The 10,414-nt window shown below is 45.6% G+C and overlaps 3 protein-coding genes and 1 pseudogene across 3 annotated transcripts; all 4 read right to left on the bottom strand.

Moving 5' to 3' along the window:
* Positions 1-1,644: 1,644 nt before the first annotated feature.
* Positions 1,645-2,442, bottom strand: LOC147910860 (uncharacterized). The gene has a single exon (XM_087405567.1). It carries the CDS (start codon positions 2,440-2,442, stop codon positions 1,702-1,704), a length of 741 nt encoding a protein of 246 aa, XP_087261693.1. The 3' UTR covers positions 1,645-1,701.
* A 3,528-nt stretch (positions 2,443-5,970) lies between these two features.
* Positions 5,971-6,758, bottom strand: LOC147910859 (uncharacterized). The gene has a single exon (XM_087405560.1). The coding sequence runs from the start codon at positions 6,756-6,758 to the stop codon at positions 5,976-5,978; it is 783 nt and encodes a 260-aa protein (XP_087261686.1). The 3' UTR covers positions 5,971-5,975.
* Positions 6,759-6,796: 38 nt separating this feature from the next.
* LOC147910858 (uncharacterized) lies at positions 6,797-8,642 on the bottom strand. The gene has a single exon (XM_087405540.1). It carries the CDS (start codon positions 8,521-8,523, stop codon positions 7,015-7,017), a length of 1,509 nt encoding a protein of 502 aa, XP_087261666.1. The 5' UTR covers positions 8,524-8,642; the 3' UTR covers positions 6,797-7,014.
* A 12-nt stretch (positions 8,643-8,654) lies between these two features.
* Positions 8,655-9,895, bottom strand: LOC147910857 (uncharacterized; annotated as a pseudogene).
* Positions 9,896-10,414: the final 519 nt, after the last annotated feature.

Raw genomic sequence — 10,414 nt, 5'->3', positions numbered from 1 at the left:
AACGTGCTAGTTATACCCACATTTCTATTACGATCAATCTCCACACCATTGAGTTCATATCGAATCTCATCGAATATGAACGCGACACAATTATTTGCCAATGCCACATGAGCATCCTGGACAGCTTTGTTCTTCGTCAGTTTTCCCTCGACATATAGAAAGCTTTCGTACGGCAGTGTGTACAGATCCTGTTGCTGTATAGGTATTCTTATTTCGTCACTGTACCCGAATGTTGTATTAGCGAATGGATTGTACGTGTGAGTCTCAATCTTGACGATGCGATCGTCAAAGATCGGCTCATCTTTAATGTTTAAGATATCAGTCATCTTAAAAGTTGCGCACCACGAATCCCAAAGATTGTAAAAATTTAACGTTCGACGCACTGAGCTTCTTCTTGCTGACGCAGTTGGATGAGCGAGCGTTATCGAGCGGTGATGTTACCAGCTTTGTAAAGAATGCGTTATCTCTCTGCGTGCGCTCCACTCCGTTCAATACGAGCATCTCACGCTCGCTGTCGCTGTCGCACGTGCAATCTGACGGTGATCTCCTCTCCGCGAAAATCGAGCAATCGTCCGTTCTGGTCGACGACGCGTATCGTTAGATCCGTAATGTTCCATACCGTGATCGGCAGGAAATGATCTGCGTCGGCCTCTCCGATATCTTATATCCTGGTGGCACGCTCGGCGAAAATTCGTGTATCGTGTGCGCGCATTTGCCGTTGCTGTACGCGCCCGCGGTCACGTTACAGTCACTCTACGCGGATAACGTTTACGTTCATTATGTTGATCGACCTGTTCGATTCGTGCCATTTTCGCGGTCGCAGCATACGCTTCGACGAGAATTCCAGCAGCGATCCAATGCTGTTGGGCTTGCCAAAGTTTATTCTGTATGCACATTTAATCTCGCATCTCATCGTGTTGTAGTTTGCCCGGAGCGTAATCGGGTATTCTCCACCCTCACAATTATCATCATCAGTGTCATTGTTGTTGATGTTGTTGCTGTTGTTGCTATTGTTGTTATTGTTGTTGTTATTGTTGTTGTTGTTGTCACCATGCACTACGTCAACGGTTTCAAGTGCGTTGCGGTGCAAACGTCTCCGTAAAATCATACGTTCAAAAATTCATTTATGTCTCGCACTTCGTACGAACCTTCGGGAATTGTAATTTCTGCATCGTCTTTGCCAAAATAAAATTTATTGTTCGATTCGTTTACATTCGGTATCGTGTGATAAGTCTCAAAAATCACCAGACCGAGCTCGTAATCGCCGTCACTCAAATCTATGGAGGGAAAGTAGTTCGCCGCGAGGACGGTGCTCTTCCCGCTCAGCGTAAGTGTCAGCGACATGACGGAAAAAGCGTTCGACTAATACTGAGATTTTACAGCACCTCGTCGAGCTTTTTAAATTCACGCGCGTCTACCGTTTGTAGAAACTGCAGACACATTTGACCGCAGAAGCTCTGATTGTACGTCTGATAGGACGTACGATTGTACTCTATCGTCGTAGCACCGTTCTCGAAATATCGCACTAGTTCCTTGGGCGGTCGAAGATTACCGAAACTGTCAAAGTATATGACGCGGTTGTTCCTCTTGGCGTATGCTACCCAGTGAGTATCCGGCCCGGTCGCATCGTCCAGATTCACGATGTCGCTTTCGTTTCGGTGCACCCCGCTTGTCGGTAAAGCGTTACGCATGAAGACACCTCTAAAGTACGGTACGCACATACGTCTCGCGAGCACGTCCAATTGCACGTTGGTAGTTGCACCCGAGGGCATTTTTATCGTCTTTTTGGCGTTTTTTTTTCTTCGCTGCTACACCCTGTCCGCGTTTATAGGGGCCGAGATATAGTCCGCGTCCATATTTGTACGGAGCGAGATACAGACCGCGACCCTGTTCCATCGCGCGGTCGTGACGTTGCAGCTCCTCGAGCTGACGTCGCGCGGTTTTGCTATCGTTTACCGCTTTCGCCACGCTGGCCGCTCCACCAATCAAGGACCCGAGCGCGCCCAACATTGGTAGAAAAGGTAACGCACCACCTCGTTTTGCCGTTGGAAGTATCCGCTTTTTCGTTGTCTTCTTCCTCGTTGTCGTCTTCTTTTTTGATTTCATGCCCATGCCGATCTTGGTCTTGGCTTTCATCGCTGCCCAAACGGCAGCAGCGGCAGCTCTCTCGCTCAGAGCCGAATCTCTCGCGGTGACACGTTTCCGCGCCTCCTTGGCGAGTACTTTGTCTGCCGCGTGTCTATCGGTGAGATCGTTGCTCCGAGAATATGCAATGTCGTGTTCTCGGCACGCCGCGTCCAGCGGATTTATGCCCACGTCACCTCTGGCTAATCGCTTCGTAAGCCGAGTGCCCGGGCCGCAAAACTGGTAGCCCAGAATATGTAACTCGAAAGGAAGCGCGTTTATCGTTCGATTCAACAGACTGCCGCCCGACGCTGACATTCGTTACAGTCCTTTATCTTAGGTGCGGGACCGTCGATGTGCGTCCTCTGCCACGGCTGATTGTAGTGCTCGTCGCAGCGACGATACGTTTGAACCTCCGAATCCGCCTTCACGTGTTCCGGAAGCTTGTCCCACACGTAGTCGATATAGTCACCGTACACGCGTAAGAGTACAACCTTCGGTATATACTGCAGCTGCTCAGCGTTCAAGTCCTGAATGTCGAAAGGATGACACAGCACGAGATACATTTTGCTACTGCGCGACTCGTAAATTCGCGCGCCTTTAAATAGTCGTTCGAGAGCGCGTAGCCTTAGTGTGAGCATGAAATTCGTGCCGCAACCGTTGTCGATACGCGTCACGAACTGTGACGCGAAATCGCAAATGATGGGGAGGCAGCGTGGAGAAGCGCAAGCACGGCGAAATGCTGCCGAGTACTATACGTGCGATCATTTGCGGCCCATCGAATTATGGTAAAACCAACGTTCTCATAAGCTTACTCGAGAGCCCGAATGGCGTGCGTTTCGAAAACGTGTACGTCTACTCGAAATCGTTGCAACAGCCAAAGTATCGATATCTCGAAAATTTGTTTGCGTCTATTGACGAAATCGGCTTTACGTTCTCCAACAACAACGACATCGTTCCACCGAGCGAGGCGCGTCCAAATTTTATCTTTATCTTTGATAACGTGGCATGTGACAAGCAGGATGCGGTGAGAGAATACTTTTCGATGGGTCGCCACGCGAACGTCGACTGCTTCTATCTCTGTCAGACATACGCGAGGATACCTAAACATCTGATACGTGATAACGCGAACCTGCTGATCCTGTTCAAACAGGACGGTACCAACTTGAAACACGTTTACAACGATCATGTGAATACCGACATGTCGTACGATGAATTTTGCACGTTGTGCCGCGACTGTTGGCAGCAAAAATATGGATTTCTAGTGATAGACAAAGACAGTGGGCTCACAAACGGACGATATAGAAAAGGATTTAACGAGTTCGCGATACCGTAACGTGACCAGTCGTTACCGATACTTAGCCAGAGACGAACATGGCGAATGTGCGCGAGCGTGAAAAAATTGCGAGGGAGATCGAGAAGACGAGCGAGTCGATCCGCAAGAAACATCGCGCTCTGAAAACCGGTAGAATCGAGGAGGGCATCGCGTTGGACAGACATTTTAAACCTCTTATCGAACCGCTGCGACTTTTCGTCGACAACCCCAGCATGCGCGCTACAAAAAGAGAGTCGCGCGACGAAGATGCAACGTCTGCCTCTAAACGTGAGAGGAAGGAGGAAGAGGAACAAGAGAAGGAGGAGGCAGAAGAAGCGAATGAGACGTTTGAGCGTTCCACGACTCTGCATAAATCCAATGATCGATCGCACGATCGCGCACAGCCGATAACCTCCACACCATGTGCCAAAATCGTACCGACGATAGAGTCGTTGGAGTATGTTTTCGAAACGACGGAAGACTCGCTAGCGACGAAGATTCAAAATCAGCTGCAAACGTCGGAAGGTCGAGAGGCGTTACGAGCCGGCTTGGGCCCACTGGGGCAAAAGTATGTCGAGGCTGCCCTGAGGGGAGTGCAAGATAAAGAGAGCAGTATAGATCACGTGTACGGCATTTACCTACACAAGGATGTTTGGCAATAAACGTTTCGATGCGGACAACATAATTATCGATGGCGTACGATACGTCGGTACACCTGGTCTTTACGAGCTGATTTTCAAGAGAATTCCCGACGATACTCTCTACACGGAAGACGATATGCACAAGTACAAGAGCATGCCTGTTGGTGACGAACGCGCACAAACACAAGTACCATTCGCAGGGTCGATTATTGAGCAACAGGGGATACAAGTACAAACACGTAATCGCACCGTTGATGTCGATCACACCCAAGAAACAGAAGAAGAAATCTGGAAAGGGATTACCTCATGCAATGATGACATTGAATGACAACGCGATCGATTACGAGCACTGGGATGATCCCAACGAGCTGGTGGATCGTCTACAATTGCTCGACGCTTCGCACCGAGCAGGCAATAACGCTCACAACAACGAGATGCTATCGATCATCGAGGAACTTCGCGAAGCTGGTCTTATTATAAATTAAATCGCATAGCCATGAAACGATTCAGTTGAGTAACATCAACGAGAAAAATACATTATTTTCTCGTACTCAGTGTATTACACGTCGAATCATGAAAAAGAAATCTGAGAAAAAGAGAGAAAATTAGCTCCGAGAGACGTCAACTCGTTGAGGAATTGCACGCTCCTGCGAGAAGAAATTTTCCGCGAAGGCGCGTCATAGTTCGGGGATACGACGATCTGTGGCAGGCTGATGTCGTTGAGATGCGTCCGTACTCAGGTTTCAACAGAGGCCACCATTACATACTCACCGTCATCGATGTGTTGAGCAAATACGCGTGGGCCGTACCACTCAAGAGCAAGGGTGGAAGCGAGACGGCTAACGCTATCGCTGAGATCGTTCGAGAGAGTAGAAGATGTCCAAAAAATTTACAAACAGATATGGGGAAAGAGTTTTACAACGCCGATGTGCAGAAAATCTTGAAAAAGCACAATGTTAATCACTATTCCACGTATTCGACGTTGAAAGCGTCAGTAGTCGAGCGGTTCAATCGCACGCTCAAGAACGACATGTGGAAGATGTTTACGCTCAACGGCAATTATAAGTGGGTCGACGAGTTGCCGCGTTTCCTGTCAGATTACAACGCGCGCAAGCATCGCACCATCGGCATGCGACCCGCCGAAGTAACTCCCGCGATCGCCGAAAGACTCTTGGACACGGTATACAGCGCGATAAAGATCGTGGGTCCTGCAAAATTCAAAATAGGCGATTCGGTACGCGTGAGCAAGTACAAAACGATATTTGAGAAGGGTTACACGTCAAATTGGACCACCGAAGTGTTTACGATCGTTAAGGTGCAGCGTACCAATCCTGTAACCTATTTACTCGAGGATTATTGCGGAAAATCCGTCGCTGGAGCGTTCTATGAGTACGAGTTGCATCGCGCTACTCATCCAGACGTGTATCTCGTGGAGAAAGTACTGCGCAGGAAGGGAGACAAGGTGTACGTCAAGTGGCTGGGATTCGATGGATCACACAATTCATGGATACACAAAAACAATGTTATTTGATAAAAATTTTGATTCATATATTTTATTTCTACATATAAAAAATATATCAATATAAGTATATAAACTAAGTATATTTTTTATTACTTCCTATTCATCTTCGTTTTGTAATATACAGATATAAAAATACATATATAAATGTATGATACATGAAATGAAAATAATAGTAATACATAATAAATGATACTACATAAAACGTAATAGTAATACTTATATAAATGTAAAAAAAAATGCATTACGTGTAAATTATAATGATAATAGTAACATGTACACTGTATGAAAATGTAGAAAAAATATAATAGTGATATAAATGTTGATATATACACACACACACACACACACACACACACACACACATATATATATATTACAAAGGTATCCGCCAATGCCCCCACGGTAACGTCTCCGTCGAGTCTGGTACGACGTATCGTTTGTCATCATATGGACTCAGAGCGATTTTCGATTCGGATATCGTGTACACATCGTGCAGTTTAGATCGTATACACGATTGACGACGAGTCATTTCGATCTCTTCATTCAAACATCGTGTGTAATCGTCGAACGTTATCGTTCGCGCTATGATGTTACCCTTTACGCCTTTCGCTTTTTTAGTTTCTCTCTTGCCGTCCACCCTTACCGCGTACATCTTCGCTCTGAGACCAACGAATTCGGTCATTATCACACCGTTATTTTCGTCTTTCATCAGACCAGGTACTTTTTTGTTCGCGAGAGGCATACCGTACGCGTTGTCCATCGGATAATCACTCGTGTCGAATCTAGCGATATCACGTTTCATAGTCTCGTAAACGTTCTCGCACTCGACAGTGTACACAAGACTGTCCGTGTCGGTGTACATAATTTTACATTTGTCGCGAAATAGTGATAACATATACTCGTGATGAAATTCGTACAAGCAGACTTTCGATATGTCGAATATACACATACCCACGTAAATCGGCTTGTTGAACTTCACCTCGAGTTTGCGCAGTTCGACGGCGATCAAATTTTCCGCAAAGATGCTACGGCTGTGGAAATTCGGTTTCGCAATCATTGCCTCCGCACCGTACCGTCCGTCCCATTTTGTTAATAATTTTACGTCAACGTGGTTGCGCACATTCTCCATAGTTTTACCGAATACCGCGTTGTTCATTAATTTATATAAATTTTTCTCGAAATCATTTTTAGCGCGAATTCTGAAATTTGTATTGAGTTCAATATAATCGCGAAGCCATGGAGATTGCGCGAATTGTAGTACTCGATGAATCTTTGTTACGCGAAGACCGTGACGAGTACATTGCTGCAGGTTGCGGTAGTGGATGACGTAACGCTGTTTATCGTACAGCGTCGCTAAAAGTTTAGCCTCGCGCTTGCCGGGCGGCTTATCGCGCGTCGGACAGAACGGCAGGTCAGTGTGCAGATCGTGTAGATGTTGTGGATACGACGAGATCGACTTCGAGAATGTAACCGATGGATGAATCCAGAGCGATCGTACTCACGTCAAAATTCGCAGCGTCTTCGACCCATCGAAATTCGGCGTATGGCAATGGTTGACACATCGCCCATCCGTATAAATTGTTAACATCGTAGTACATCAAGTACGACGATGGTTTCGATGAGTCGTACGAATGCATGTACTTGTTATTAGCCTGTGCGTATCTACCGGAACATTGACTGAGACCACCGCGTATACCGCGCTCGATGAACATGACCATATCGATGTCGGTGAGTAACTCGAATCTTATACGCGTATGTTTTAGCATCGCATCCCACGTGAAACCAGGCAATGTATAGTAATGCGCAGGATCGAGACCGTAACTCGCGACACAACTTTCGCGGAAATTTTCGAAAATGTCGGCCAATAACAAGACATCAGTTTTCAAGTACAGATCACTGTACTCGCCGAGCGTTTGAATGGAGAATCGCTTCCAGACGTTCGCGGCGTGAGCGTAATCGCTCTCGGATACTGTATCGCCTGTCAACGAACTGAAAAATAATTCGCGCGGTGGTAAGCGCGTGTCCTGCAATTTTTCGACGCGATCAATGTACTCGTACGGAAAGACACCTTTTCGTGTGAGTAATTCAAATTCTTCATCTGATAATGTCGGAAATTCGGAACGTACAATTTTTAATTTGTCTCTGCTTAAAAACGACGTCAATTTATCGAGGCTTGCATTTAGAAATTTTAAAGAATCGATAAATCGTAATTTTATGCAATTTTTCCGAAAATTCTTTTCATTTGTATCTTTGGTGCTATCGACATTTTTAGTGAATGAAATATATTTTTCTTTAGTTATCGGTAGTATATTTACATGTCCTTCGAACGCGGTAGCAATTTCTTTAATTATAAAATGTGCGTCGTAGCCTGATAAATTGTGAAAAACGATCGGAATATAAAATGAATTTTTATAATTTAAATTACAATTTGCATGCGCTGGACCACGGAATCTACCTGTGAGATGACAATGATCGCGGACCCGCGTATCGTCCGGTGCGAACGGTTTCTCGCAAATATGGCAACGCGTCGCGCTACGATACGCCTCCAATTGTTCTTTCGACAACGTTTCCATGGGTACGTTGGCGGATACTATATTTTTAACTTGATGAGCCAAATCGTTGAGTTGTCGCGCGAACCACGTTATGCAATCTTCATCGCGACGGAACCGATACAATGATAACGCGTCGTTGTACGAACATCGCACGTAGTATCCTATACTAAATACCTCGTGCTGTTGATGCGTGTACGACGACGACGATGCATTTTCCCTTTCAAGTTCCATCTTCCGTAGAACGCACTTCAAATCAGCGTAGACGATGAATGGGGCGCTCTGCTTATTGCAGTGGTTCTCAAATTCGAGCCACTTGTCGTCCACGCTCGGCAGTTTGATAGCGAAGTCATTCATCTTTTCGCAGTCCATTACGTGCGACTGCAATTTTTCGTTGGTATTGAAGTAGTGCAAGCATCTGAAAAAAGAAAAAAAATTATAACTATTACCATTATTTTATTAATGAGACGGAAAATTATAATAATTTTTCATGTATTAGGTGTTGGAATTAATTCGTAGCGTTTTTAATGAAAGAATGTTATTTATTTCACATGAGCATTAAAAAATACATTAATGAAAGTACTTCCCATCACTTGTAAAACGCTACGAATTAATTCCAACACCTAATATATTTACCGATCGCAGAAAAATTTCTTGTTCTTTTTTCTACTAATCTGCGAACTCACGAGACGGGATAAGTTTTTTATCCACGCAAAATGTCCAATACCATCATTGCGTGGATCTTGCACGTACAGCATGTTGACGTGTTTCTCCTTCTTTTCATTGGTGAGTCGCAGAGGAAGGACCTGTTTATTCTCGATGCCGTACACGTTGATCGACACCGCGTTTAACCGTTCGAATTTATAAATATCCTTTAAAGTCATTGGAAATCTCAATGTTTGCGAGATTTAGTTGTATAATACGGATATGACGATTCCCGATTTACATATGTTTCTGCAGGGTACAGAGCGGCGACCACCGACCACGCGAAACATGCATTGTCTGCCGAATGAACACTGATCACCGCCCGTTTCGTCACTATTTCTCGTGGCACTTCGACGTGACATCCCGCGTGCATTGGATTATGTTTATTTACATTCACTATCAAATTGAGGATTCGCGACAATGCCCACCCGCTGTCGCGTTCCTGGAATTCTTCGAGCGATGCTAGGATAGGCTCGACGACGTGTCGCTCGTACCACTCGTGCATATCGGTGCAACGATATATCTCGCTGTTCTTTGTAATTATGCTCTTATTGGCACGTTTATCCTTCGTCGCAAACTCGCCATTGAACGCAGTATTCACTTTTGCGCTACCGTGTCTTTCTACTGCGTCTCGCACACGCTCGAACACTATTTCCTTCGCGTCTTCCAAAAACCGTCGCGGCTCAATGTGATTAGAGTTTATCACAGCACCTGTCGATACACGGTTTTCAAACGCGGCGTCGATCTCTCGCCAGATGAGAGATCTTTCGTCGCGATTCGCGTACTCGCCACTCGCGTAGTCGCCACCAATGTGCACGAAACGTTGCTCCAATTGCACTTTTGCACTCGCGAGTCGTGCGATCCTCGCCACCATGGATTGTCTGTGTCCAACGGCGAGACGCGGACGCTTGGCACGACAAAGTTCTTCAAGCTGCTCGATGCACTCGTCGCATCGTTGCAGCCACGCGAAATATTCCACCAGAGTAGCGACCCGGCCGCACTGTTCCAACAATTCGCGTACTCGCTCGTGATTTTCCATGTCTTTTTTTTTACAGTCTTTAGATCACACTCTTCTACGGAGCACTTGCATATGATTCATTCACAATACTATTCGCAATAGTTTTTTCAATGTGTGCACTGTGGGCACTTGTTGCATGGAAATATAAGGTATGTTGGTAGTCTGCAATTTGTGCAAGACTGACCACTTAGCGCGTAAATATGTCCAACATCGTGCTTCCTTATGAGATACAATCCTGCGATATCAGTCTCATTCAAACGTATCATGCATTCTGCATATACGTAAAGCACCATCCGTCGTTGTATAATAACAATGGATTATACAATGTTTTGTACGGCTGTTTAGTGCACGGATTTCTGATGATGACACAAACCTTTGTACATAATCTGTATCAATCTCGCTCAAATCGCTAGTATAGCCAGCGTCGTCCGATAATGTTTCTTCGTCGGAATCGATCTCTTGATCCATTAGTTCTTCGAAGTTCACTTCTTCGAGTACTTCGAACACTTCGTCTCTGATATGTGCGAACTGTTCCGGATC

Source organism: Acromyrmex echinatior, chromosome 1 (assembly GCF_024713525.1).
Source record: "Acromyrmex echinatior isolate Ae372 chromosome 1, ASM2471352v2, whole genome shotgun sequence".
Lineage (NCBI taxonomy): Eukaryota > Metazoa > Arthropoda > Insecta > Hymenoptera > Formicidae > Acromyrmex > Acromyrmex echinatior.
Note: the sequence above shows the minus strand (reverse complement) of the source record. Positions and strands in the feature narration are given on the sequence as shown.

What these genes read in the sequence shown, in the direction of transcription:
- LOC147910859 (XM_087405560.1), bottom strand. Translation starts at nt 6,758, where the DNA reads ATGAACAACGCGGTATTCGGTAAAACTATGGAGAATGTGCGCAACCAC.
- LOC147910860 (XM_087405567.1), bottom strand. Translation starts at nt 2,442, where the DNA reads ATGTCAGCGTCGGGCGGCAGTCTGTTGAATCGAACGATAAACGCGCTT.
- LOC147910858 (XM_087405540.1), bottom strand. Translation starts at nt 8,523, where the DNA reads ATGGACTGCGAAAAGATGAATGACTTCGCTATCAAACTGCCGAGCGTG.